The following is a 27,779-nucleotide window of genomic DNA, read 5'->3' on the forward strand; positions in this document are numbered from 1 at the left end:
AGCTCTCTACCAGTGTCTTTGCACATCAGTGGATTTGCTCCAATTGAGCTTTGGACCAAACCAGTGCCTGGCTGCAGGAAGTCCCCAGAAAGTGACCATAACACTTGCTACTTTTTGGTGTCACTGGACACCTTCACCTGGTATGTGACGGGGCAGGGTGACTGGGTGACACGGCTGTGCTCCTAGTCAGCTCTCTGTCCTGCTTAGCTCATGGAATCCCTGAGACCTCCAGCACTGAGAGACCAAAGCACCCCACGGCTGCTTAGCTGCAGCTTGGCAAACACTTACAACCCTAAAATTCCTGCTCAGAAGTCACCCCGAAACACCACCCGCCTCAACTTCTACCAGAGCATCTGCTGAGCATCTGGTGGCCTCTGTGTGGGCACATCCCAGACCTTGGTGGAGGCCTGACTCCACAGCCGAGGGTCACAGCACCATCTGTAAAGCTCTATGGCTTAGCTCTGGCTTGAGCATGAGGAGGTACTGATGCTCTGGTTTCACCTGTGGTGCCATTAAAATAAAAAGAAGACTCAAAAGGGAGAGAAGAGGAGCAGAACATGCGTGTCAGGGCAGATCTGCAGAGACCACCCACAAAGCAGAGCGAGTGTGCACAGAGCGGGGTGAGTGTGCAGTGTGAGTGCACACAGAGCAGCAAGTATGTGCAGAGTGGTGTGAGCGTGCACAGTGCGCGTGTGCACAGAGCAGCAAGTATGTGCACAGAGCAGGGTGAGTGTGCATGTATGGACAGTGCGAGCATGCACAGAGCAGCAAGTACATGCACAGAGCAGGGTGAGTGTGCACGAGTGCTCAGTGCAAGCGTGCACAGACTGGTGTGAGCGAGCACAAAGACAGTGTGTGCAGAGAGTGTGCACTGAGCACTGGAACAGCTCTGTCAGGTCCTGGGTGAGAACAAAACCTGCAAATCTATCTAGTGGGTGCAGATGTGGCCAGGTTAAATTTTGGTGGGTGACAGGCACTCATGGGTAAGATTTAAAGAATTAATTGAAGATGCAAATTGGTCCTTTCACTGAAACACAGTGAAGGAGGAACTTCCCCTGTCCAGCAACCCCACCACCAGGTTGCATCTGACCCTGCAACAGGTTTCTCTCCCACTCTCCTGTTAATGGTTGTGTTGTTCCAAGATTGCTTTGTTTTGCATGGAATAATGAATTAGGTACCACAGTGCAGGGCAGGGGAGGTTTGAGAGCAGGGCTGCAGCAGTCTTGCCTTTCCTGGGTAACACCAAGCAGGCAATGTGTGACTGGCAGCGCAGCACCAAGCTACCCAGATTGGTTTTAATTTTTCTTGCTGTGGCCCTGAGCACCACTGAGGACCTTGCAGAGGAATTGCTGCCATAGGGCAACAATCCAGGCTTCTGCTGTGGATGGTGCTGTGGGAGGGGGCTTCTGCGCTTTGGCTGTGGCCTCAGTGAGTGCTATAAGAGCTTGAGAGGAGGAGGTCCTCTCCAGCTGCCCTAGGGTGGAGGCCCGGGGCTTTAGGGCTTCCTGCAGGGTCAGAAACACACTGCCTGCACTGAGCAGCCCTGGAAGAACTGAACGGCGATGTTGCATGGACCACCACCCGCCCCAGCCGCTCGTGGCCCTCTGGCCCCTCTTTCTTATCCATTTTGGATACCTGAGGCGTGTGCTGCTCCATGGCCCGTGTAGTGGCAGGTTCAGGGGAGCAGACAACTGCCGTCCCATGGAGATAATGCCTGAGGTGGCATTGCTGGGTGCTGCTGGCTGAGACCCACGGGAGGAAGCAGTGCCCTGTGCACCTCTGTTTTCTGGCTGCGTAAGCACAGTGAGCTGCACTTTAGAGACGGTTGGTACCTGCACTGCCCGCTGACTCTCTCCAGGTACAGCCAAGACCCCAGAAACCCTTTGGCTTATGCTGGTGTTAGGTCAGACATTAGTTTGAAAAATAAAACCAGCTCCACTCCAGAGGGGTCCTGACAAAGACCTTTTCAAAAGTCTGAAATGATTATATCAATTACTCAGAAAGGCAGAAAGCTTCAACTTGCTGTCCACCAGCATCCCAGATCCCTTCCTGCAAAGCTTCCTCCTGCCCCCCGCCTGTCCTATTGTGTGGGGTTACCCCATGCCAGAGGAAGGACTTTGCATTTGTCGCCATTAAATGTTAGTAGGTTCCTGCCAGCTCATTTCTCCAGCCTGTCAAGGCTCTTTGAATGGCAGCCCTGTCCTCCAGCATATTGACTGCTCCTTGGTTTGGTGTCTCCTGCAGACCTACTGAGGGTTCAGGAGACTTAGCTGGTGTACGCTGCTTGAGCTCTTTTTGTGGGGGTCAAATACCTCATCTTTTTCTCCATCAGCCCTGCTGACCCCATTTTATTTGGGATGTTGTGTCCTCAGCTGCAAAATGGCATGAATGTTGCAGCTACATTTTAAAAGCAGCCCAGCACTCCTGCACAGGGAGAGCTTTGGGATGCAACACAGAACATCTGTGCCCCAACTTTCTGATAGGAGGTAGAGATCTGGGGGCACGGGGTGACTGCATTCCTGGGGACAGGAGCCACAGATTTTGCTGGGGGAAGAACCAAGCGGTGAGGTGGCAAGGAGAAAGCATTAACGCAGGGCTGCAAGAGGCGGCACTAATCCTGCCCGGTGCCTCCTCCCAGACCTTACGGGCAAGGCAGAGCTGAGCCTCAGACTTCTGCCCGGTCCCTGCAAGCTTCACCCTCCCAGCCTGTGGGACGAGGATGCTCCCGCCGGCGCGTGCGGGCTGGTCCAGCCTCCAGTGCCACCTGCCGGCAAATGGTCCCGGAGAGATGCTGGAGCCTTCGCCCTGGCCGCACCAGTGCCAGGCAAGGCTGGGATGCATCCTCCGGCGCTGGGACAGGGAGACCTGTGCAGCTCCGTGTTGTGTGTGCGGCCCTGGACCCATAAGCAGCCCCCGAGAGCTCAGTAACGATGCTTCATAAAAGCCAGCCCATATCCCACTCCTCCCCCAAGACCCTTTATCCAGCCAGCCCCTTTCAAATCCCACATCCCCACAAAAACTCTCCTGCATCCTGAGCACCCCGTGTACACCCTCATGGCTTCACACCCCACAGGTCTTGGTACCAGCTGCCACGGCTGGGCTGGGGACTGTAGGCAAACCCCCACCCAGGTAGAATGCTGGATTGTCACCTGCCCCGGGGACAGGGACATCCTTGGGCTCCTCGGCTCTTATTGGTCTGGAGCTCCTTGGGTCCTTGGATGTCCAGGAGGGCTTGGCTGTGCTGTAGGACTTGCACATGTCAGTCCTCTTCTGGGGTTATGGGGCTGGTCTGGACCCTGACCAGCTGCACCAGGGGATAGCCATGTACCCCACACCTCTTCCATCATGGCATCAAGCTCTGGCTTCCCCACGTTCACCTGGCTCATCTTGCCACCAGCTTTGACAAGCTTCTGTGGTTATTATTGTCACCACCACCCCAAAAAAAGACTAAGAGAGGTTGGTGTCCCCAGATCCTACCAGCCTCAGGGCTCTGCAGTACAGCACCATCTGCAGCATCTCCCCATCTACCACCAGTACCCAGTGGCCCTGCTTTTCCCACTATGTTGTGTATCCCACCACCCGCTAGAGACCAGGCTTCCTCTCCGTGTTTTGCTAACCCTGGGCTGGGACTTTCTCTAGGTGGCTCTGGAAGGAGATACTCAGTGTGGGCCGCAGCAGGAATGCATGAATTGCCTGGCTCTGCTCAGCAGTAACAAGATACTAATGAGCCCAGGCTGCACCCAGGGGTGCCGGAGGAAATGCCCTGGGTATCTGAGCATTACTCGTGGGGAAAGCGCCAAATCCTAGGCAGGAAGGAACCAGCAGCACAAGGAGCTGTCATTTAATGTGCACAACTGGCAGCAATGGGCTTAGGGCACCAAATCTGGAGCAAAGAGTCATTTCCAGGGGAGTCCTCAGCCCTGCAGGGGCCAGCCAACGGCAGGGGAAGGGCTGCAGAGAAACACCGTCGGTGGGCTAAGCCTCGGGGAAGATCAGGAAGCCAGAGAAGATGCTGTCGGACCCTTCAATCCCCACCAGGGAGTTCTTCTCCGTTGGCTCCAGCCAGACGGACTCGTTCGCTGCCATCTTGAGGACCACACCACCCGTGGTGACCTGGTAGCTGCTGTGCACATAGTCACAGAAGGTCACTACCTTCTCTCCCCTGCTGCCACCCCGGCCCTTTTTCACACTGAGGCACAGGTTACCCCTGGAGGTGACGTGGTAGGTGAAGTAGTAGATGCCCGGAACCCGGCAGATGAAGCGGCCATACCGGTTCTCGTAGTGGCCCTTCTCGTTGGTGATGATGCGGTCGAAGCGGATGGGCTGCTCCCGGCGTGGGTAGGAGCTGACAGTCCTAGCAGCAGAGAAGGCGGACTTGAGGGTGGTCTTGTAGTCTCCGGAGTCCCCCTGAGGGCCAGGGAGTCCCATGGGACCTGGTAGTCCCTTTGAACCCGGGGGGCCCCGAGGGCCAATCTTCCCAGGGTGCCCCGGCACTCCTGGGTCTCCCTTCTCCCCCATGTCTCCTTCGTGCTCCACCTGGCCAGGGGGCCCTAGAAAGTAGGAGGAAGAGTCATTGTGGTCGCAGTCGAGCCCCGCGGGTCTGCAGAGGGGGCACTGGGAAGGAAACCGCTGGTACCTGTGCTGGGGCGTGGATCAACAGAGATCCCTGCCCACCTGGCAGGCGTGACACCCCTTGCTCTTGTGCACCCTCCCTCCCCAGGTTCCTTGGGGTGCTCCGATCTGTCCAGCCCTTTCTGTCCCCAGGCATCACCCCCACTTGATAACACCCCAAAGGGACTGCTGGAAAATGGATTGCTTTCCCAGGACCATGTGCCTGGCACTGCCTTTGCCTGCTCTCGGTCTTCACAAGGCGACATTTTCCCCACCTGCAGCCTCCTCCTTACCTCGTTCACCCTTTAGGCCATTCTCCCCATCTCTGCCGTTGCTGCCAGGCTGTCCTGGTGACCCTGGGATGCCTGGGATGGTGCCATAGGTCTTGCAGAGTGTGGCACTTGCAAGCTGCCCACCAGCCAGGCAGATCAGGATTGCCCACACGGTCTGCATCTGCTGGAGCACAGAAGGATGTCAAGGGGCTTGCCTTGGGCAGTGGGAGGGATGGGGAAGGCAGTCTGTGCTGCTCTGGAGGATGATGACTAGAAGAACATCTGGATAATGCCATCAGGGAGGAAAAACATCCTGCTGCAGAGCCAAATCCACTTTCCTGATGGCCTCGGAGGGACCAGCCCCTTTGGGCATGGGAGGGCTTGTCAGTCTCTTCTCAGTCTTAAATTACCAGTTCGCAAGTCCCCAGAGCCACTTGAGTGTCTGGGGACAGGTTAGCCTGTCCCAGAGGTCTGATGTCCAGCCTGGCCGTGCTGCTGCCACAGGCATGTGCTGCAGGTCTCTCCTGCTCTGAGTCCCCACTGCTCCCTCAGAGCAGAAATTCTCCGTCCCATCTTAGGATCACACCTGCAGGGTAAAATCCTTCCCCAGGCCAGAGCAGTTTCATCATCTGCAAGGGGATAGCTCTTTCTTTCCACCAGCATATCTGAGGGACAGCTTTAGTCCTTGCAGATGGCAATGAACTTCCCAAACCTGCCCTCCTAAACCCTGCAGGTTCCTGCTGTGTCCTACCACACGCCTGCTTCATCCCGGGGGCATTTCTGTGTCTAACCAGCCTTACTGGGACAGTCATCTGGGCTTCCAGTCCCTGGGGTCCCATCTTCCTTCTGCCCTCCCTGCATGCCACAGCTCAGCTCCTTCCCCAACTCCTGGTGCAGGTGCATGTGTGGTAAGCACTGGGCATTTGGGGGCTGTATCTGGACATCACATCACCCCAGCCACACTCTGTGGCCTCAGGTGGATTTTCCCAGCACTGACACTCTGATGTCAGAAGTCGATGAGTTGGATCCTCCAGCCACAGTAGCTCTGATTCGGATGCGGCAGGTACAAGGACCGATCCGCAGGCTTCCAGTCTAGGTCCAGGCAGATGACAAGAGCATCTCAGGGCAAGAGAGCACACCCAGCACACCTTTCAGACTGGTGCTCAGTCCCTGATCACCCCTCTGGGCCTTTGCCATCTCCCCTTTCCATCTCCCCCTTCCCCCAGGTGGAGCAGGAGGGGTTGGGGTCCCATCAGGGATCTCCACCATCCCCAGCCCAGCAGCCCCCTCCCTCTTCCGCCACAGCAAAGTGCCAGTGATGCAGGGTGTGACTGTCACCCTGGTGCTGCCATTCCCCGCATGCTCCTACCTGCAGCAGGGATCTGGGGCTCAACCTTGCTAATAACTTTCTCTTACCTTGAGCTTCTTGTTGCACGATGGGGAGATGGAGCAGGACACACCAGCGTCCTGCTTGGAAATGACCGTGAGGCAAAGCAGAAGTTTGCTGGAAGGGTTATTGTGAAAGGATCTGGGCCACATCCCTTTTTTATCTTTAGCTCCTGCCCTTTCTTCAGTGGCACTTTCATATCCACCACGAATGTTGTCCGTCAGCTCAGCAGAACATGCCGTCCCCAAACAGCACCCTGCGGCCCCTCAGATGTACAGCTCTGGCCCTGGGGAGCTGAGGAATGTCTGCTCTGCCCTGCAGGGCCCCTGGGTCCTGTTCGGGTGTGCTTGCTATGGGGAACGCTGCTGTGAGCTCCAGACAAGTTTGGGGTAACCCCTCAAGACTGTAGAAATGTGCATGCACTCAGCTAGCATCCCTTAGGCTTCTATGCACAGACCCGGCTCTGCTGGGAGGTACCGGCAGGCCCAGAGGATGTTACAGGGTCTCAGCATCCATCACCTTGAGTCTGTCCCCCAGGATCTCCTAAATGTTGCAGAGATTTCACCCTGCGGTAAAAACATTTCCACTCCTGCTTTCTGCTGATGCCTTGCAGAGGTGAAGCACAGGATGTTCAGGGGAGATGACCTCCTTTTCCCCTGTACAAGAAGTGCCACCAGGAGGAATCTCCATTGGGTTTTGGTGGGTTCTACAGCCTCCACAGCCACCAGCTCCTTTGGTCTGTCTCAGGGAAGCCAGTGCTTCCCCTGCCCTGTCCCTGGTGAGGCTGGGACCCTGGGGCTGTCCCAGCCACTGGAGGCATGGCTATGAGGTTTGCTGCATGGTCTGTGGCCCTCTGCAACTGAATCACATCCACTTGGAGGGGAAGGAGAGTATCAGGGCCCCTGCTTGGAGGAGTCTTGGTCCCCCCCTCGGTGGGGGCTGTGTGCATGGGCACGGGAACCATCCCCTTCCTGCGGTCAGTGCAGCTGGGGGTCCTAGCCCGCCAAGCAAAGCCGGGGTTGTGAATGGTATGTGATGCTCACTGATGCTGAGCACAGACAAGCCAGCAAGGGCTCAGTGACGTCCTGATGCCACACAGATGTCCAGATGTCGTGCACACATACACACGCACGCGTGCACACCAAATCCATCTGGCCACACATGGGCTCCACCTGCAGAAAGGCAAGTCATGGAGGAAAAAACACGCTAGGCCAGGCACACTGGAGAAGGTTTTATTGACACTTTCCACAGCTGGGTCATGGCAAAGGTGCTGCTGCAAGCCTGCTCTGGGACACCTGGCTGTCCCTGGTGCAACTCAGGTGGGAAGGGGAGAGATGCAGAGAGACCTCTGGCTCCAGCAGCAGAAGGTAATGTGGGGTTATCAGGGTGGATGCACATGGCAGTGCCAGCAGGATCCTGGGGGCTTGGCACCATCACCCTGGGTGCAGATGCATCCAGACGTGCCTGTTCCCCCATTCAGTGACTGCCTGCGCTCGGTTCCCAGGCCAGGGGGTTGTGTCAGGCATGGGGCTTACCCCCTTGCTGGGGCTTCCCACCCACCAGAGAAACCTAGAGCATCAGCAACAGCCTGGTGGTGAGCAGCAGCATTTGCAGGGCAGGGAGAAGAGGTCAGCGTGCTGGGGTAGGCTCTGGTGGTCCTCTAGTCTGGGAAGATCAGGAACCCTGAGAAGACGCTATCGGAGTTCCCAATTCCCACCATGCCGTTGTAGTCATTCACTGCCAGCCAGACCTGATTCCCAGCACCCAGGTGGAGGAGGATCCCACCAGAGCTGACCTGCATGGTGTTGGTCTTGTGGTCACAGAAGCTGGCCATCTTGTTCTCATTCTTGTACAGGATGACACAGAGATTGGCTGTCTGCGAGGTGTGGAAGACGAAGTAGTAGAGGCCAGGGAGCTTGCAGGTGAACTTGCCTGTGGTGGTGTTGTAGTCATGGTTCGTGTTGGTGATGACGTGGTTGAACACCACGGGGACGTTCTTCAAGGGGTGCTCGCTGGTCTGCCTCATCACTGAAAATGCTGACTGGTGCTTCTGCTTGTAACTGCCTGGCATACCTGGCTGTCCAGCCATGCCCATCATCCCAGGGTCTCCAGGGGGACCAGGGGGACCAATGGGGCCAGTCTTGCCTGGTAAGCCAGGGCTGCCTGGTTCCCCTTTCATGCCCTTGGGCCCTTGTGTTGCAGAAGTGGCCGGGATGCCTGTGGGGTGGTGGGGAGTGAAAGGGAGTCAGGGTCAATGGCAGGATGTGGGGAGAGGCTCCTCCAGCCCCTTCCCTTGGGCAGGAGAGGGTTGTTGCCTGTCTCCAACCTCCTCTTCTCCTGCCCTGTCCACAGAGGATGCTCTCCACAGTCTGCAAACCAAGGCAGAGTGGCCATGGAGGACTCAATGGCCCCCCTTCAACAGCCTGCATTGCTCCCCTCCTTGCTCACTCACCTGGCTCGCCTTTGGCTCCCTTCAGCCCATCCCGTCCATCCTTGCCTGGCACACCCGGCATGCCTGGCAGGCCTGGAATCCCATAGCAGCTGTGAGGGGCATCTCCGGTCACAGCAGATCCCAGATTCAGGAGTAGGAGGGTGAGGGCCAGATGGAACTGCTCCCAGAAGCTCTGCCTCATTTTGGTGCTCTGGAGCATGGAAAGGGAAAGAAAGTGCTGGGGTGAGGGGCCACGGCAGGGTGGCTTCCAGGCCATGGGCAAAGGAGGTGCTGTGCTATGAGGCTGACTGCACCAGGAGCACCTGGCTACGATGGCTGTGCCCTCAGTGTCCCTCCGATACCAACTGCCAGGTGGTGGGGAGGTGGATCTGTGGAGATGGACCCTGGGCCCATCACCACCCCCAGGGCAGCCCCTGATGGCACAAGGGGGATTGGACTTTCAGTCTGGATGGAGCCATGAGGTCTTGCGGTACCCATGGCCAGCCCCAAGCTCTCCCAGTCCAGTGGCTCAAACACCCTGCAGATTCATACGCCGCTGCAGACCATTGTACCATGCTGCACTGAGGATGGAGCACCCTGGACCCAGCTGATCTCACCCTTCTCCAGCAGCAGCCTGACTTCCCTGGGTCTGCCCATCAGGATCAAGCCCCCCATCAGCTGGGGATCCTCCAGGACAGTACCTGGCCCAGGGGACTGGGTCTTCCCCCAGCAAGGACAAGTGTGCATCCCCCCCATGACATGTGTGCAGCCTGGCAGTGCCTCTGTCTTCTTCTTCTCCTCCTCTCACATAGCCCAGCACTGTGCGATGCTGCTGGACCCCCACTCCCCATGCAGCCCACCCCAAAGAGAGGGACCCTGCAGCACCCCTTACCTCTGGTGGGGGGAGCAGGGCACGGGATCCTGCACTGATGAGCCCTCTGGCTGCTGTTGGCACTGCCTGCCGGCACAGCACGGTGTGGGTGACTCTCCGTGACACCCTCCCAGAGGAAGTCGCAGAGTTAGGAAAGGGTCCTTGGGAACCCGGAACCCCCAGCTGTCCCCCAGCCAAGTTTCACATCCTCCTGCCTGATTGTTTCCTCTGAGCAAGCACTTTCCTGGCTGTCCAGTGAGACCTGTGCTCGTGCCGCTGCAGCCGCAGGGGCTGGAAGGACAGAGGTGGGATGAGCCACTGGCAAGAGATGTGCCACAAACCCTCCATCCACCACAGGGAGTATCGCTCTGCAAATCGCCTGCCTTACCGCAATCCTTAACTCATTTCTGAGCAGAAGGACAGCAAGTGGATGGGGAGCAGACCCTCATGCCAGCTTTGTGGAGGCAGCCATCTGTGCAACGATGGCCTGGTGCAAGGTCATCGCTTGGCTATGAAGGGAGATGCTGCACCCATAGGCAATGGGAGCTGAAGGATCTCCTTGAGGGTTTCTGACCTGCAGGCTGGTTGTGCTCTCTGCACCCTGCCCTGTGCTCCACCAGCTCTGGTGGGTGCTGAATGCACTGGTGCCCCACCATCCCTGGTCGGGGGTTGCACCTCGCAGGTGACCTGGCCTCCTCCTCACCACTCCAGGAATGGAGACATTTGACTGCCCAGCATGTGTGGAGCAGCTCCTCCGAGCAGCAGTCCCAGGGTATGGCACCTGTGTGGCTTCCCTAATGCTTTCTGACTGCCTGATATCTGCCCAGTCTGCCCTACTTCCCACTAGTCTCACCCCAAGCCAAAGAGAGAAGATCATCACCCCACAACCCCACCACCATCACCCCACAACCCCATCGGTCACCCTGATGTCCCTGCCCTTCCTTGCTGAGAGACTGGAGGACCACACCTGCCTCTCCCCTTCCTGGGAGAGTTTGGGTACCAAGAGAGGACCGTGTGGTTGACGTGCATTATCTGCTGCCTGTATTTACCCTTCCACAGGACAGCTAGCTTGGACTGATCCAGAAAAGGACACACGTAGGCTAGTCCCAGAGATTTCCCGTTCCTGTAAGTGCCAGCTCTGCTTGTACACTCAGTTCCCTCCTGTTCTTCTGCCTTTGCAGTTGTGGTCTGTGCTTGGCCAGGGCCAAATTGGGATCTTGTCCTTCCCTGGGCAGCTTGGGAAGGGGCCCAGGATGTTGATGATTTGGGGAAGATGCATGAACAGGAAAGAAAACCCAAGCAGCTGTCTTGGAAGAAGGGTTTATTTATATTGATGGGGAGGATGTGAGAGGCAGTAGTGGCCCAGCGCCAGAAAGGCATTTGCAATGGTTAGTGTAGCAGAAGCAGTGGCACGCAGTGATTTCCCACTCAGGAATAAAGACCCACAGCTGGTGGACGGCCACAGTGACAACTGGTCCCCGCCAATGTGGGGTCTGAGTGCCCAGGAGCAGAAAGGGCTGTTGGTGCCAGGAGTCCTCTGCCTCCAAGATGGAGTAGGCAGGCTCAGCACACAGGTAACTGCTATAAGGGGTCTCACTGCTGCAGCAGTGACCCACAGCCTGGCCACTTTGTGACACTGGCGGAAGCACAGGACCTGTCTGGTGGCTCAATTTGGGGCCATCCTGGTTTGCTGTGATACTAAACCATCCCACACACTCACAGGGAGAAAACATATGCAGACATGCACACCACAATGCTCTGGTGCTAAGCAGGTCTGGACTGGCGGTCCATCATCCCGTCTGTGGGAAGAGCATGAAGCCACTGAAGACACTGTCTGCCTCAGAGCCGCTGTAAATCATGCTGCCCCTGGCAGGGTCGGTGCTCACGGAGACCCGGTCGCCCACGGCCAGGCTGAGCACACTGCTGCCCGAGTTCACCTGCAGGATGTTGCGGCTGTTGTAGTCGCAGAAGCTGACCACACGCTCCTTGTTCTTGGTGATGCTCAGGCAGAGGTCCCCGCTGGAGACCACCTGGTAGGCGAAGTAGTAGAGCCCGGGGACACGGCAGGTGAACTCCCCTGTCTGGGGACTGTAAGAGCTCTCCTGGTTGGTGACGATGTTGTCGAACACCACGGTCCTGCCCATGGATGGTGGGGACCTCCGCGAGGCAGAGAAGGCAGGACGTGGCTGCTCCAGGATATTGCCAAATTTCCCCTTGTCCCCCTTTGGCCCTGGCTGCCCTGGGAACCCGGGGGGGCCATGCAGGCCATGGTAGCCCCGGTTCCCTGGGATGCCAGGAAGCCCCGGCTCGCCTGCATCCCCTTTGAGTCCCTGGATGCCCGTCCTGTATGTTGATTTCCCTGGGGAGAAGTGGTGAGGAGGAGCAGTTCATGCATGTCTGGCATCTCCCAAGCTGCTCCTACAGCCTGTGATGCTCCTAAAAAGAGGCCTGAGGCTCCCAGGCCACCTGCACCACACATCCTCGCCTCCCCCTTACCTGGCTCTCCCACATCACCCTTCTGTCCTGGCCTCCCGTCGAGGCCAGGGACTCCTGGGAAGCCGTCCTTGCCATCCGGTGCCCGACACACGCCATCCTCAAGCAGGACCAAGCCCAGCACTGCTGCCAGGGTACTGGTCGCCAACCAAAGCCCGGCTTGCATCCTGCCTCCCTACAAGCACAGGGGTGAGGGAATTGGGGATGGAGGCAAACACACGGATGTACCTTGGACACAGTCATGCAAGTGCTCTCATCAGATCATGCACAGACCTACCACACCACCCATGTGTTGTCCAACATAGATAGCCAGACACCACATGCAATGGTGAAAATAATTTCATGGAAGGATTTTGAGGCTGTTCCCTTGTGTGATCTGAAGTCATTGATGTTACTGAAAGTCTCTGACATGCCCATGGCAGGGCTGTGGGATTGGAAAGCCCAGGACATGGAGCATGGCATAAACACTTTGGTGCACGTCCTGGGGATGGGTGGTCACACATCAGATGCATGCAGAGGATGCTTCTTCCAGTGTTGGGGGAGCAAGCACTGATGTACAGGGCAGTGGTCCCATGGGATGGAGAGCACAAGTGAGGAAGGTGTGCCAAGAGACACAACAGAGGAGGGATAAACAGGAAAGGGATAAACAGGAAAAGGGATCCAGATCTCCAACACACAGAGCTGGGAGAGAGGAGGGGGGTCCTGAGCACACAGAACTACCTCAAAACCTGGGGTACTCAGGCTGGGACAAGCCTGCAGAGCCCAATGGTGTCCACAACCACATGGAGCAAGGACTGATTCCTGCAGCATTGCCCGCGCCCCCCCCCCCCCCCCCGCCCCCACCTTATCCCCTTTTTCCTGCTTTAAACGCTTGTGGAGAGGGGAAGTAAAGAGAGGGGGACAGGGAGCAAGGACTGGAGAGAGGTGGCAGAGGAGGCATGTCTCCTCAGCCATTTGTGGTGACTTACCTCCTTGCTGGGGGTGAAGACAGACCCGTCTGAGCAGCAGCTCTGTTTGCTGGAAGCTCTTCCCTGGGAGCAGGGAGGAAGAGGAGCAGGGTGGGGGTGATGTACTTGCATGCACGGTGGTTTGCCTGGTTGGGGAAGAGAAGTGCCAAGTTTCGCTTTCTCTGCACAAGAGAGAAACTTGTTCCCCTTTCCTCACTCAACGCTGGCTGTGCTGGTCACAGTCAGGGAATAGCTTCGTCAGCAAAAGTGCAGGACTGCAGGGTTCCTAGTCTGACCCAGCAGCACAGTCCCTGCAGCAGGGACAAAGCAACGCAAAGTTGGAGGGTGCCCAAAGGCATGCCAGAGCTCTGTCACTGCAGGAGGGGACAGGTGATGTGAGCACTAGGTGGCATGGCCATCCAAGAGGTGCTTGGCGGGGCCCAAGGATCACTCTTGATGGCTCCTGGACTGGGCAATGGGCAGAGCGTGGCTGTCACTAGTACCCAGCCTTGTCATCGCTGTTGCTGCTGGGGGCTGACCCCTGCAGATGCCTACCTTGGTGCTACACCCTGACAGAGCAGGGTTCCAGCAAAGGGGCCATTATTGTCTGTGTGGCTCAGCAGGGCCTTGAGCATCCTTGATGAGACATCTCCTTCCCACTGCCCTCACTTCAGTGGTTTGGGGACCTTGTCTCTGTAACAGAGCAGGAGAAGATGGGGGTCTCTGGCACTTAGGTTGCTCCTGGTCCCCTTTGAGTGACTGTGCCTTGCACCAGCCGGATCTGGGCAACCCCAGGAGCTGTGCATTGCCTGACCCAGACCTGCAAAATGAAAAAGCCAATGCCTCACATCACCAAGCCCAGGGAAAGTGTCCAGGGATGTACATTCAGCTCTGCCACAAAAGAGCCCAAAAATGCCACCAGTACCAAAGCCCCACCGTGGCAGGGAGCAGAGGGAAGAGATGTGCTACAGTGACCCCAGCAGGTGAACATCCTTGGGACCCTGGGGACCAGCCAGGACACCCCATGGGGGACGCTATGGGTGGCTAGGAGGGACTTTCTGATCCATAGCCACCTGGAGTCTCCTTTCAGGAGTCCTGTGGCAGCTGCAATGACCTTCACAAGAAAGAGGCATTGGGGTCCCCAAAGCAAATGCAGCAGCAGCTGGAGCTCAGGAGAGGATGTTCAAGGAAAGAGGAGGGTGTGCCGGCCCAGGATCAGGGTGGTCCCAAAGCCAAGGGGGGCTGGCAAACCCTCCATACCCCCTGCCTGCTGTCTTTAGCGGTCCCAAAGAAGGTGTTGCATAATTGCCAAAACAGCTGAAAAAGAGAATGTCTAGTGTGAAACCAAAAATCAGCCCAGAGACCCTTGCCAGACAAAACTTTGCTCATCTGTGCATCTGCATTAATAATTACCTTTGGAGATCTGTCACTGAGCTGGTCTTTAATTCATTGAATATATGCCCTCTTAATGCAATATAATACACATTTTTAATCAAAATGTCACCCCATAATAAATCAGATACCCAGAAGAAATTCAATTTTATTTTATCAGCAGAGTTCCTTTATCAACCAGACCTGTAATTGTGTCAAGAAAAGATGACAGGTGAGTTTGCAAAGACCTACCTTCCACAAAACGGTGTTTCTGGACAGTAATTGTATTTCTGCCCTATTGCCCTTTCTTAATATACAGCCAAAATGAGACCACTCCATCACTTCATCCACGATTGATCAATGGCTGTGTCCTAGTGCTCCTGTGTCCTTTGTCCCTGACTGTTCCCTTAACCCCATTTAAAAGCTGAATTATGGGGGGCTGGTTATGCGTTTCCAGCATCTCCTGGAAGCTGGTGATGGTCCAGACCGCACCTCCTCCAGGTCCTTGAGACTCCTGAACAGTGCTTAGCCACACTCACTTGACTTTCAGTGTTGCTGTGTTCAAGCCAAGCCTTCCTCTCCCATCCTCTAAGTATCTCCTCCTCCTCCTGATCTGCAGCTGGGACATCCACAGCTCCGGAGGATGGCCGGCTGCGGGGAGCCGTGGATGAGCATTGCACGGTGACATCCCAGAGGCTTCTGCAGACCACATCCGCCAGCACAAAAATACCTCCAACCTGGCACACTCCTCCTTCCCCTTCCCATCAGGGTCTCTCTGGGAGCGGGTGGTGGCCGAAGGACACGGTGAGGATCGTGCCCGGCGTGTCACAGGCAGCGAGGTGACACGCCACGAGATGGCAGTGCTGCCTCAGCCATGCTCGGTGTCACCTGCCCATCAGGCCTCCCCTCCCTCTTCCAAAAGCAGGGGCGGGGGCGATGCCGGGGATCCCCGCGTCCCCAGAGGCCACACCGCAGGATGTCCAGCTGCAGAGCCAGCGCACGGACACCTCTGCCCCGGCACCCAGCGATCAAACGGCGGGAGCCAGGATAACCCCGCGTCCTCCTGCAAACGGCCCCAGTCAGGCCACAAAGCCCTTTCCCCCAAGCTGGGAGCAGTTTGGCACCCCCTTGAAACTAGGGGAGCAGTGGTGTTTCCCCAGCGAGGACCAAGCCATGGTGGACAGCTCGAGGGGTCGTGAAGTCCTGGCAGGTTATCCCTGCTGATATAGGTCCAGCAGCATCCCATCAGCACCACCACTAGTAGGCTTCAGCATGGAAAAGGAGCAAGGATGACGGAGGGGACCCCCAGGTGACATGAAATGGGGCCAAGCCCAAAAAGAGGGGAAGGTGGGTGTACGCTGGAGTAGCTAGAGGATGTAGGTGCTCTGCAGAGCGCTAGAAGGCACCAAAACCAGCCCCAAAGAGGACAACCCTGGGTCTGGGGGAACCTGACCACTCTGGTGAGCATCCACATCATTTGGGGCTCCTGTCATGTTCCCCTGGCTCTGCTGCAGACCCAGGACCAGCCTTGCTCCAGATGGATTCTACCCTGAGCAACCCTCCTCCTTTCAGGACGGTCCATGGGGCAACTCCTTCACCTCCTTGCTGCCCTCTGACCTGGTGGTGCCAGGCAAGATAAGTCAGTGCCATGCCAGCCTTGCACTCCTTCACGGAAGAAAAATGACCCCTGCAAAGCCTCCTCCCTGTGTCCCCAGTGCCTGCAGGCACACACGAGCTGCCTGACAGCAGACAACAGGGAGAGATGCTCCTCCGCTACCTTCCCTGCTGGGGATCCCCTGGGGTGCTGAGCGGTGACAGGCAGGAGCTGCCAGAGGAGGATAAATCAGGTAGCTAGCACCTACCTGTCACTGTACCGGAGACAGCGACAAAAGCAGGTGGTGGGAGGTCAGCAGTACTGGCAGGTACTGCACAAACCTCTGCTGCCAGTCACCTGCATCCCAGTCTGCCACCCGCACCCACCAGGAGGTCAGGACAGCTCAGAGCATCCATGCTTCTGCAGTCACTGGTGGCTTAATGATGCCTGAATAACCGCACAAACCGATTTTGCAGCTGTTGAGCTGGCCTGTCCCAAAATGCTCAACCCGTGCTGCTCACCACCAGATAAACTTCCTGCGCAATTCAATGGTGTTTGGATGAATTCTGAAGTCTCCCATGCTTCGATCAATGAAACAAGAAGCTGGGATGGTTCGGGTGCTCTGGAAGGTTTCCTGAGATGTCAGCTGAAAATCAGGCTGCAAGGCCACTTGCCACACAATGGCTAAAATGTTTTAATTGTTGTCCCAGGGGATGTGGTATTCCTATGACAGATGCTTACACAGAGGAGGTGCAAGGAGCAAAGACAGGTGTGGGATTTAAAAGCCAGGATTTCACGCTCCAATCCTTGCTCACTGTCTTCTGGCATAGATGCACATGGGATGAGAGGAGATAGATGAGTGCTGAGCTGTCCTGGGCAATGCTGGGAAAGCTTGTCCCATCCCTCCTCCTCTTGTTCTCTGTTAAGGATGTCAGGGCTTGTCATTTTTCGACATCTATTGGTTAATTTGGCTGATTGTTTCCTGTTCTTTAATGTATCCGTTATTTATTTATTCACTTGTGTAACGAGCAGTTCCGGATTGATCACTTTGGCATGTAAATGAACTGCTCTAGTGCTTGTCACTGAAATTTGTAGATTGGGAGAGTTTGCAATCAAACACAGCCAGAATCTAAATTACAAGATTTCAGGAAATAATAGCAGAGAGAAGACAGGAAGGATGTGCCACAAATAAGATGGGATCAGAGCAGGGTGCCCAGAGCTATGCTGACAGCACGCCAGGAGCCCTGAGGCATGCAATAGGAGTCCCTGCTTTGCAGTGCCGAGGTGTGCCTGGCAGGGCTGGCGTTGCTCTGCGGCTGGTTCCCCCAGGGGAGAAGGGCAAACAGAGGAAGCAAAAGGCTTTTGGGGAATGGTAGGATCTGGCCCGTGGCCAAGGGCTACTTGCACCAGTCTCTGAAGAGGGCTGGTTAGCCTAGCGTGGTGAAAAGTATGGAGACACAGGACTATGGGCTGCAAGGAGCACCTGGCCCATTGTATGGGATATTGATTTGCTTGCCACCATGGCTCATGTTTGGCTTCTTGCCACCACTCAGGGCTCCATCAAAAGTCAATGGATGCATCCAGGATGCAATTCTGTCCATTTCAAGGTCAGTAAGAGAGATCACTCAAGATAAGTAAAAGAGATCAAAGTGCTGTAAGCCTTCCTGCAGGCAACAGGCACTGCGGCTGGGCTGAGGAGCAGGGAGCCAACCAGCACCTCTGCAAAGCTAGGGGAGAAGTGCCTGTACTACTCCATGGCAGGGCATCCCTGGACTGAAGTTCAGCCAGGAGAAAAGTGATGTTCAGCAAGCACAGTGCTGGTGAAAGGACCTCTGGGATCTCCTGCCCAGCTGCTTGCTCATGTCAGGGCTATTCCCAACACTAGATCTGGGTAGCTGTGGCTTTGCCTACCTAAGTCTTGAAACCCCTCCAAGGACAGATATCTCCCATAGCTCTGGGGACCTGTCTCAGGGCTGCACCATGTTCAGGTGAAGAAGCATTTCCTAACGTCCACCCTGAATATTTGAAGGTCCACTGTGTGACCACTGTCCCTTGTTACATTGTTTGGCACTGGTGAGATGTGTTTGGCTCTATCTTTCTTGCAATTGCTCCCAAGTAGCTGCAGCTGTGACTAGATCCCACCTCACCCTCCTCTTTACCGGGCTAACCACAGCCCAGCAGGGTGGCCTCCCCACTGCTGATCGTAAGGTTGAATAATTTCTCTTCACTGTGGCCACAATCCCCCTAATGTAGCAGTTTATCTTATCTGCAGTTTGCTCACATTCAGCCTGGTGTCCACTGTTCCCCACCCCAATCCTTTCCCTACTCCAACAGTGAGTCCTCAGCCTGTTCAGCCCATGTGCAGAAGGTGGTGCTTCTTGTAGGCCAAGAGGAGAGAGTCCACTGTATCTCCTAAACATCCTCAAGGGTTTAAAAATGGCTTGAAAACTACAAAGCAACTGAAAAAAAGATAAATCCTGGTCCTTCCTTCACCTTTTGGTTTTATGCTATGGGTTCAGGAGATGAGGCTCTCAGAGACACCCTGGACAGCATGAGATTCCCTTCCAAATCTGAAGTGATGGCCATATTGCGGGGGAGCACAAGGTCCTCCTCTCTGGGCTTTGTGTTTTGACACCTCAGTTCTGGGTATGCACAGTTTGCACTCTTTGGGGCCATCAGGCCGTGGCAAGACCATCACAAATCCCTCCACCAGACAGGGATGTGCTCATCCCAGTGGAGTGGGGACCACACGTACCCATTTGTAGCAACATTGTGCTTTCCACTGGGCTGACATGACCAGCACGGACCCTTCCTGCACCCTGTGCACGGCTAGATCCTGACAGCTGCCAGAGCATTGCGTGCCCTTCCCAGGCTAACCTCCATGCTGTGGTCTGGTTTCCCTGACATAATGCCTCAAAAATGGAGTGGAAGTTTCCTGCAGGCGAGTGTTAACTGGGTCAGTGGCAGCTGGAGGTCCATGCTGGCTGGAGACTATTACAACTTATTTTTATTACAACTTGCTTTCCACAGTGGCTTCTCCGGGAACTCAGCTTCCCTCTAACTGACCTTGGCTGCTGGATCGATCCAAAGTTGCAAACTCACTTCTCACGTCCTCTCAATTTGGAGGGCGTCTGATTGCTGCTTCGGAGGCTTTGATTGCCTTTGCTTCTGGCCGGCAGGACCGCAGCGGGTGCCTCGCAGGCACCATTAGCCAACCTCCAGCTTAGTGCATTTGCAAAGGAATATTCCAGCCAAGCTGCAGCAACACCATGCAGAGCCAGGCCTGATGTTTTCAAGGCGGGGACGTATTCAGCCTGCGGTAGGCTGGAGGTCATGATGCCTCCTTGTTCCTATGGCCCTTGCTTGAGCTCTTCAGCAGCAGAAGTAAGGCGTTGACTTTGGTAGCTCTCTGGGCTCTGGTTCCCCAGGCAGGCAGAGGGCAGCAGCACCGGTATCCTCAGCACTCCTGTGGTCCACACGCATACAGCATCCTCTCAGCCACTTTCATTAGCTCAACAGCTCATTACCCTCTGTGGGCAGATCCCAACCTCTCTGCTGCGCTCCCTCTGAGTTTACCTTCCTCTTCTCAACCACCTCCATTGCTTTCAAACGAGGAGACAGCCCCTTCCCAGCTCGGGTGGACACTTTTCCACTTGCAGTGGCATTAACTGCTCAGGATGCCCTCCCGCAGGCGCCGCTTGAAGTTCTCTCCCTCCTCTCTGCAGGAGGAGGTCAAACCCATGTCCTTGCTGCCAACTCAAAAGTAAATTGGTGAACATCTAGGAGGCAATTGCAGTCCTTGGCGAGTCTCTCTGTGTGGGGGGGCAATCATGTGGCAGCCCCAGCACCTGCTCCCTGGCCTGGAAGTTGTTCTTCACTCGGCCTCTTAATTTCAGAACTGAGCTGAGGGATGGGAAGACACCCAGCTTCTAATTAATTACTGAGTTCCATGTAATTGATGCAATTTACTGCCAATGTATCTGTTTTATTGCACTGTGGAGAAGGTCATTCTGTAACACTACTTTCTCAAACACTCTAGTGAGTGGCCATAAGCCATGCCCTGAAACTCATTTCCAAACTCCAAATCTGGGGGAAGTTTGCACCAGGAGGCAGAAGGGGGTTGTGGTGCTGTACCCTGTGCCTATCACCAGAGGTGTTCACCCAGGAGGTCCCTGGAGAACCACACATGGCACCGGAGGAGCACAGCATGGTGGAAGGTGGCTGCCTCGGGACAGTGGGTCCTGGTCCTCTGGATCTGGGTCTGGTGAACACAGATGTCCTAGCATGAGGACGAGCACAAGCTGACACATGCAGGACCCTACAGCTAGGTTTCATGCAGCATTTCACATTACACAGACTGATTCAGATTCATCCTGTAATGAGACATATTTATCCACATTAGTCTTCATGAGGAGGTTTCAGGAGCCTTGGGATGGGCAGATCAGGCAGCAGGATTTCTAGGGAGCTCCAATCCTTCCAGTAATCCCCAAGCTTTTCAAATTAAGTTATTCGGAGAAGCCAAATGGAGCCTCTCATTTGCCACAACTGTATAAGATTAGCAGGTTTTGTCTCCTGTTCTCAGTCTTGAGCTGGATGGATCTTCCTAATCACCTAAAAGCCCATATCAGTGGGACTGTGCGTCTGTGTCTCTTCTCAAGTGTCACCTGTCCTGCTCTGGTGTAGCATCCCCTGGGTAGGACCATATCCTTCCACCTGGAGCCATGCTGGTGTGCCTCGCTGGGGCTTAAGAGGGGATTTTACTGAGCACTTCAGATTGTCTCACTCACTAATTAATGATCAGTTTCAGTTTCGGAACATGCACTTAGATAAACTGCAAAAGCGCATTTCATTAATCTTAATTAATGACTTAAATACTCAGAAGCCTCTGTTAAGGCCCTGTGATTGACGGCAGCTAGCTGGCTGTATCGCTGTGCTTTGGTCCCTTGGCATCCTTGGCTGTACAGTGGGGATACAGGCACTGACCCTCCTTGCTTCTCCCTTGCCTGCTGCCTTCAGATCCGGGCTGGTCACCTTTCTGGGAGGTTTTAGCTAGGTTCTTGATCAGAAAGTGAATGAGTGACAATTCATACCTGGTGCTAGACAGGACATCTTCCCCGAATGTAAACTCTGTGTGTCTCTGTATGTGCAGCCACAGCAGCAGTGCATGCCAATAGCTAGGGCAGGTGGAAAACAGGCTTTGCAGAACACTGAAGGGAAGAGCTGGGCAAACTGGGCAAGGAATTGCACTTCAGGCCCCTGCAAAGCACCGTCCACACCCCTGCAGGGCTTAGACAGCCCATGGGGCACAAAGCGTGTTGCGTGCCATCCTACTGGACGTGGCACCAAGAGCATTTCCTGGTGCTGAGACACTGAGGAAAGACCTTCCAATAGAGGCACACACGCAGCTGTGCAATTGCTCACGGAAACATGAATTAAAGCGGAGGGAAAGGACCTTTCTGCACTGCCAAAAACCCGCTGCTGAGCCTGAACTTGGAAGCGGCACCTGCCTGCACTCAGTGTGCTGGAAGGGCTCTGCCCAAGGTGGACCCTCCCACAGTCCTGGCTCAGGAGGCTAAGATAGAGGTATCTGTCATGCTTAAAGATGAGATCATGTGATAAAAGCTCATCTGCACACCCACAAAGGAGCACAAAGAGACAACTGCGGAGAGGGAGCCCAAACAATACCCTGGGGCTACTCCCAGACTCACTACACGAGAGCCATCAGCCCATCAAAGGCCAAGACCAGAGGAGCACAGGAACGCACACTGGCAGGTGGGAATTCAGATTACAGACTCCTGAAGAACAACCACCTTGTCCAGGCCCCTCCCAGGGCTGTCTCAGCAGAGCCATCAGCCCCAGTATCAAGATGTGAAACCCATCAGCATGAGTCACTGGGAGCAGCTCCCCAGGTCACCTTTTGGAAAGCCATCATGGGATGCAGGGGAAGAGCATTTTTGGATTTATTATGGGCAAACTGGGTGTCTGAGCCCAGCTGCTGGAAGGATCCACATTGCACATATGTGTGTGTGTATATATATGGAGAATATATATATAAACATATTTTCTTACTAGTGGACCTCCATCCTGCTGAGCCAGAGAGGAGAGCAGGATGAGGCCATTGGTGCTGTTCATGTTCATGTGGGTGCTCTGAGTGTCTGTCTGTGAGCTGTGTGGCCGGCCAGGTATATAAGTATGTAGGTATATAGGTATATGTGAAGTACATGTGTGCTTTGCACATGTGTGCCTGCTGGGAATGCACATCTTCAGCCTCACTACTGGTTAGACCTAGGGACAGGGAGCTGCAGCAGCCTCACCTCTTTCAGCTGTTGGATCCAGCTTAATATGTTTCCCAGTATCAATAAATACTGAAACCAACAATTTCACGACAAAGAAATTGGGCATCATCATAGGAACCACCTGCACTTGTGACTGCTGTGGTTACAGGGATCCCGAGCAGACCCTGAGTGCTGCATCCCCTGGATATACAGACAGGGAGAGAAAAATTCCCTTTTTGGAGAGAAGACCAAGAAACTCTGCCCATGATGTTGTTCTTCCAGAGGATGAGCATCCTCCTGCTCCTCTGGGATCTCGCTAGCTCAGTGCGTGACAAGCAAAGCCTCTCTTTCAGCATCCCAGTTACTTTGTGGTTTGGATCCGGAGGTGAGAGACTGTTGCCTGCAGCTCTGTGGTGATATCGGTGATATCTGCCTGACTTTTCATCGAGACCTGGCTGCTCAACAGCAAAAGCATTGTTCCCTCTCTGGCCATGCCCTTCTCTCAGAGGAGAATCAGGAAGGGATACTCCCTTTCTTTCAGGTCTTCTGATAAAGATATGTTTTTTAAAGCCCCACTTCCTCAAGTCACGAGATCAAGCGTAAAACTCAGTTTCCATCTAAAGCAGGTACATTTTTGCCCATCTGGTGAAGGAAGGGCTCAAAAACATTATCAGAAGGCTGCTGTCAGCTTAGACATCAAAAGCTGAGGATAAGAATCCAAAAACAATAATGTTTTTTAAGCCAGGCCTGATTTGGACGTCTGGGATAGGTTTGGGGCAGAGCAGGGGGTCCACCAGCACCCCCAGGGTGACACTGTGGAGCATTTCTAAATTTCCGGGAGACTTAGGGACATATGGACTATAGATGTCATTTGGGATGGCAGCATTTCCCCCATGCCTCTGAGGTCCAGACCTGTGCTGAACGGCAGCTATGACCTTCTGTATGCCCGGTGTGCCTGCAGCTGTGCCCGGGGATGGGGAGTCTTCCCCATGCTACACCTCAGGTCTCAGGGCTGCAGAGCTAACAGCCTGGCCCTTGGACTGTGCTGCGTCTTCAGACTGGATATTAGGAAAAATTTCTTTACTGAGAGAGTGGTGACACACTGGAATAAACTGCCCAGGGAAGTGGTGGAGTCACCATCCCTGGAGGTGTTCAAGGATTGTGTGGACGTGGCATTGTGGGACATGGCTTAATGGGCATGGTGGTGGTTTTTTTTGGTTGATGGTTGGACTTGATGATCTTACAGGTCTTTTCCAACCTTAGTGATTCTGTGATTCTGTGATTCTGTCTCCTCACCCTTTATTAAAGATCACACTTTGCTTTGGATGCTGCTTAAGTTCTAATCAAACCTGCTTGCCAATGGTCGCCTCACGCCCCCAGGGCTGTACTGCTGAGGGCTCCTGTGTTTCTGGCGTCTCCGAGGCAGCATTTCTGCTGTGCCTTTCTGCCTCAGCAGTCCTCTCCGCAGAGCTGATCCTGCTGCTTTCTCATCCAACTCTACAGGGTCTTTTCAGGGGAGGAACAGATGGGAACCACCAGCAGGACATCCACCCGGAGGGAAAACTGGCAGGACTGCAAGCTGGAGAGGAGCACTCCAGGGCATTCATCTTAACCAAACATGTCCCTCTTCATGAGTGCTAGTGATAAATCCGCACTTCACTGTGCCCTGTGATGGCTCAGCCCTGCTGTCTGGACAACCCCAGAGCCCTGCAGGGAGGCTGTGGCCCTGTGCATGCATAAGCAGATGTGCAGCTGACTGCAACTGGTCCTAAATGGTCCTTCATGGGATGAGCCCTGTGAGTGCAAACTCTCACTCCAGTGTCCTAAAACCAGACTCTGGAAGGAGGAGCTGTTGCGGTCCAGTTGTGCTTAGGGGGGTGTTAGCTGGATCAGGCTGAGGACAGATAAATAATCTGCATGCAAAGTGCTTTCCTCATGCACAGCTGGCTCACATGACAGATACAGGAATCAGGGAGCCAGGAAAGGTTTATTATACCTGGGATTATAGAAGTGTCTGGCAACTGCTTACTGTAAGCCAGCCAGAAGTAAAGGATGTTCTGCATTTTGATGAGACCCCTGCGTGAGTGAGCAGCAGCAGCAGCTGGGGAAAGGCACCGCTGGGACTTGCTTTCCTTGTGGATCCCAGGGCTTGACAGCATCAACGTGCCAGCCTGCAGCCTGTGCTGAGCGGCCAGGGAAGAGCGCAGGAGGTCGCTGGAGGATGGAGAGGGTGCCTGGACACACTTCCCAGCCTGGATGGGCTGTGCTGGGGATGCCGTTTGGAGACATGGTTGACATGGCTATGTCCCCTGCCTGTGCCTGCTGCACGAACAGTCAGGCACCTGGCTGCAGCCCCTTTTCCAGCTCTCCCACACCTTCTCAGAGCTGCTGCCTGCACTCCTCCCTGCCTCCTTTCTCTGTGCAGTAACCCTCCTGCGACAGATGCAGATGCATCCTCTGCGATGACAACAGACAGGGAGGAGAGCCAGATCCAGCTGGGTGGAGGAGCTGGAAATAGCCTTTTGTGAACCATTTTTAGCAGTTCATTTGGAGTTGTGTTTCGCCAGCAAAACTTCCGCATGCTGTTATCTCTCTGTTATTATTGCAAAATGAAGCAGCATGTGTGCAGTTCCTCGGCAGCACAGAGCTGGTCATGCAGCAGGAGGTATGCCAGCAAGCACAGACAGCAACTTCAAATTGCCATTATTAATTCACACTCACATTCATTGTAATAACACCTTGAATCATGGCAACTTTGGCTGGTGTTAACGACTCAGTGCAAGCAAGGGGCTTTCCAGGGGCAGAGGCTTGTGCAAAGGAGCACACTGGCTTTGCAAGTGCAGCTCCAGGCCTGCTCAGCAAAGCAAGAGTGGAGTAGTACTGGTTTGACTGGGTCCCTGGCAGTGATGGTGGCTTTGCTTGTCACCAGCAGCCTTCACATCCCACAGAGAGTTTCCAGTGGGCATAGAGGCAGAGTTGTTGGGATCCTGTAGAGAGGGATGGCCCCGTGGACGTGGATCTTCACTGAATGTCTCAGATCATCTCTTCCAGACTTTGAGCCTCCCCCAGCTCTCAGTTCAGGCATTGCACCAGAGGCATAGTCTTCTTTTTGGCAAGGAAGGGGTTATTTAACACACCAGTGCACTTCAGCCCAGCCCCTCATCCTGTGGAGGCTGCATGGAGATTTGCACTCCCTAGGTAGGGCGATCCCTGCTACCCGGTTTGCAGCCCACTAGTTTGTGGGGGAAGACGGATGGGTCCTGCTCCTGTGCTGACCCCAAACCCCTTACGCTTCAACTAAGGGATTAAAAGACACTGGCAGTTTGAAAAGCAGGAGAAGCAGGAAAGAAGTGTTGTTTTTCAAGCCTTTAATAGACTTCTAAGCTTAAGTCGCTACTCTGGGTCTGGTCGGAGGACTGGTCCTGACAGCCAGGAGGATGAGCATGGATTGCGGCTGGAGGAGCTGCCTGCAGAGCACATGCATGTGCATTGCACACACACACACGCAGGGTGCAGCAGTCTCTGTCACACACGGCACACGTGCAGGGTGTATGCAGGGACAGGCAAACAGAGAGGGAATCACACACACCACTCTCGCGCGTGAATGGCTTGTACACTCTGTAAACACAAGTGCTGTCACCCACACTTGTGCACGGGGCGCTGCTCATTCACCCTTGGCTTAGGGCACAGCAGGATGGGTCGCAGATATGTGCGCTGTGTGTGGGCACACGTGTGATGGAAACATGAAACGTGACAGGAGCTGTGGCATGCAGACAGATGTGCAGGCACAAACATGCTGTATAAATACAGGTACAGCAAGGACAGTCACAGACTTCCATATATATGTCCACCACACACTTTTCTCTGGATCTATTTCACCGAGGCTTATAACTCAAATTACAGCTGTTTTTTTTTTTTTTAAAAAGTGTTACACCAGGCGAAAATGGGCCTGTGACAGTGGGTGTGTTTGGCACAGGTATTTCTGCAGCCAACCCACAGCTTGTCCTCCTGCCTGATTTCTGGTTGCTCTGCCAACAGGACAGGCTGAGGAGAGCAAGTCTTGATGGCTGCTGACAAGTCTTGGAGAGAAAATGCAATGGCAGTCCTGGGAGCCGGGCTTCCTGGTGCTGGAAGCATTTCTTGCCTGCTGCTGGGGCAGGATTATGGACAGTAGCATCAGGCTGTTCATGCCCACCCTCTCCAGGCCAGCCATGGAGGACATCTCCTGTGCATGCTTTGCTCTTTTTGCCTGGGGTATCACCCCAACAGCACTGGGGATGACCTGGACTGCTCTCCCATTGTCAGCAGCAACACCAGCAATGTGCCCATGCGTATATTACCTTCTCTGAAATCGTTTTGGTTTTTGGTGGGGTGTTTTTCACATTTTACAAACATCCAAAAGAATAATCAAAAAATGAAGAGACAAATAAATTGGGGGAGTGGATGAATAATATGACGTGGTGCTTAGGGACATGGTTTAGTGGTAGACTTGGCAGTGTTAGGTTTATGGTTGGACTTGATGATCTTAAGGGTCTTTTCCAACCTAAATGATTCTATGATTCTATGATTCTATATGTAAATGGAAAGGAAGCAGTTTCTGGAAGGAGATTTTCCAAACTGGTGGTGCCTGACAGGACCAGGGTTGGTGATCTGACCAGAGCTGTCACAGAGGAGGGACAGGACGCCCCAGCCAGGAGAAGAGGGATGCAGTTTAGGAAGAGAGGAGAAGAAGGAGGGGGTAGGAAGCATCCTGCAGTCCCTGAGGGGTTAAACCTGCAGCCCCAAGGACACAGTGGGTTGGGAGGATGCATGAGCCACAATAGGGGGTTTTCAAAGGTGGGGGGCAGCTGGACAGAGAGTCCCCCAGAAAGGCTCAGACATGAGGCTGCAGCAGAGCTGGGCGCAAGGAGATGCTCTGTACCTGGCACAGCCAGGCGGGGACAGTAAATCCTTCTGAAAGCACTGGCTGATCAGAATATTTGCATTGTTTTCCTGGCCTTTTCTGATGTACTAATGAAGTGCTTTGAGGCATAGCAGGAGCGAATGCGCTTCCTCAGCATGGCTACTCTGGGCAATGTCTGCTAAAGGAAGCCTGCTCTGCGTGCTTCGTTATTAAGATACATTATTTACAGGGAGACAGAGAGAAAGCAAGACGTGCAATCAGTAATGACAGTGTAATGCTGCATCCTGGCTAAGGTGTGCTCATTTCAGAAACATGCATTTTAACAAGGCCAGAGGCAAGGTCACACATCAAAGGCTGAGGAGGGTACATCACACTTATCATACGGAGGCTGCATCCTGGAAAGCAATGCCCTTGAAAGAGGATTGCAGGTTGCAGCAGGCAAAGGCACTGTTAGCTGTGGCTGACGGGGCAAATGCAGTGCTTGTGTGAGCAAGGGGTGCCACAGAAGGAGACGACCTCCCTGTCCACGTGTCCAAGCCCTTGCAAAGATATGATGTGGCCACTGCCTCTCACAGCATCAAGGAGAGAGTGTTCATGGTGTGGGAGAGCAAAGTGATGCCTATG

At 54.6% G+C, this 27,779-nt stretch overlaps 3 protein-coding genes across 5 annotated transcripts; all 3 read right to left on the reverse strand.

The window, feature by feature from the left end:
* Positions 1–3,825: 3,825 nt before the first annotated feature.
* Positions 3,826–6,357, reverse strand: C1QB (complement C1q B chain). Of its 2 annotated transcripts, none has more exons than XM_009812066.2 (3): positions 6,300–6,357; positions 4,905–5,064; positions 3,826–4,550 (listed from the first exon to the last, which is right to left on the reverse strand). In XM_009812066.2, exons 2-3 carry the CDS (start codon positions 5,062–5,064, stop codon positions 3,976–3,978), a joined length of 735 nt encoding a protein of 244 aa, XP_009810368.2. In that variant the 5' UTR covers positions 6,300–6,357; the 3' UTR covers positions 3,826–3,975. The 2 variants fall into 2 exon arrangements, with proteins under 2 accessions (XP_009810368.2, XP_059686034.1); XM_059830051.1 differs by having other exon boundaries at positions 4,905–5,067.
* Positions 6,358–7,515: 1,158 nt separating this feature from the next.
* C1QC (complement C1q C chain) lies at positions 7,516–9,626 on the reverse strand. Of its 2 annotated transcripts, XM_059830042.1 has the most exons (3): positions 9,594–9,626; positions 8,723–8,912; positions 7,516–8,487 (listed from the first exon to the last, which is right to left on the reverse strand). In XM_059830042.1, the coding sequence occupies exons 2-3, from the start codon at positions 8,901–8,903 to the stop codon at positions 7,931–7,933; spliced, it is 738 nt and encodes a 245-aa protein (XP_059686025.1). In that variant the 5' UTR covers positions 8,904–8,912; positions 9,594–9,626; the 3' UTR covers positions 7,516–7,930. The 2 variants fall into 2 exon arrangements, with proteins under 2 accessions (XP_059686025.1, XP_009810369.2); XM_009812067.2 differs by lacking the exon at positions 9,594–9,626 and having other exon boundaries at positions 8,723–8,921.
* A 1,250-nt stretch (positions 9,627–10,876) lies between these two features.
* Positions 10,877–13,074, reverse strand: C1QA (complement C1q A chain). The gene is made up of 3 exons (XM_059830066.1): positions 13,034–13,074; positions 12,069–12,240; positions 10,877–11,931 (listed from the first exon to the last, which is right to left on the reverse strand). The coding sequence occupies exons 2-3, from the start codon at positions 12,229–12,231 to the stop codon at positions 11,363–11,365; spliced, it is 732 nt and encodes a 243-aa protein (XP_059686049.1). The 5' UTR covers positions 12,232–12,240; positions 13,034–13,074; the 3' UTR covers positions 10,877–11,362.
* Between the last annotated feature and the right edge of the window lie 14,705 nt (positions 13,075–27,779).

This window comes from Gavia stellata, chromosome 27 (genome assembly GCF_030936135.1).
Source record: "Gavia stellata isolate bGavSte3 chromosome 27, bGavSte3.hap2, whole genome shotgun sequence".
Taxonomy (NCBI): Eukaryota; Metazoa; Chordata; class Aves; order Gaviiformes; family Gaviidae; genus Gavia; species Gavia stellata.

Excerpts from the sequence above, each read along its gene's own strand:
- C1QB (XM_009812066.2), bottom strand. The coding sequence starts at position 5,064 with ATGCAGACCGTGTGGGCAATCCTGATCTGCCTGGCTGGTGGGCAGCTT. Across the intron at positions 4,551-4,904 it reads TGGCCTAAAGGGTGAACGAG|GGCCCCCTGGCCAGGTGGAG; the intron begins GTAAGGAGGAGG and ends CCTACTTTCTAG.
- C1QC (XM_009812067.2), bottom strand. The coding sequence starts at position 8,921 with ATGCTCCAGAGCACCAAAATGAGGCAGAGCTTCTGGGAGCAGTTCCAT. Across the intron at positions 8,488-8,722 it reads GGGAGCCAAAGGCGAGCCAG|GCATCCCGGCCACTTCTGCA; the intron begins GTGAGTGAGCAA and ends ACCACCCCACAG.
- C1QA (XM_059830066.1), bottom strand. The coding sequence starts at position 12,231 with ATGCAAGCCGGGCTTTGGTTGGCGACCAGTACCCTGGCAGCAGTGCTG. Across the intron at positions 11,932-12,068 it reads GGGTGATGTGGGAGAGCCAG|GGAAATCAACATACAGGACG; the intron begins GTAAGGGGGAGG and ends ACTTCTCCCCAG.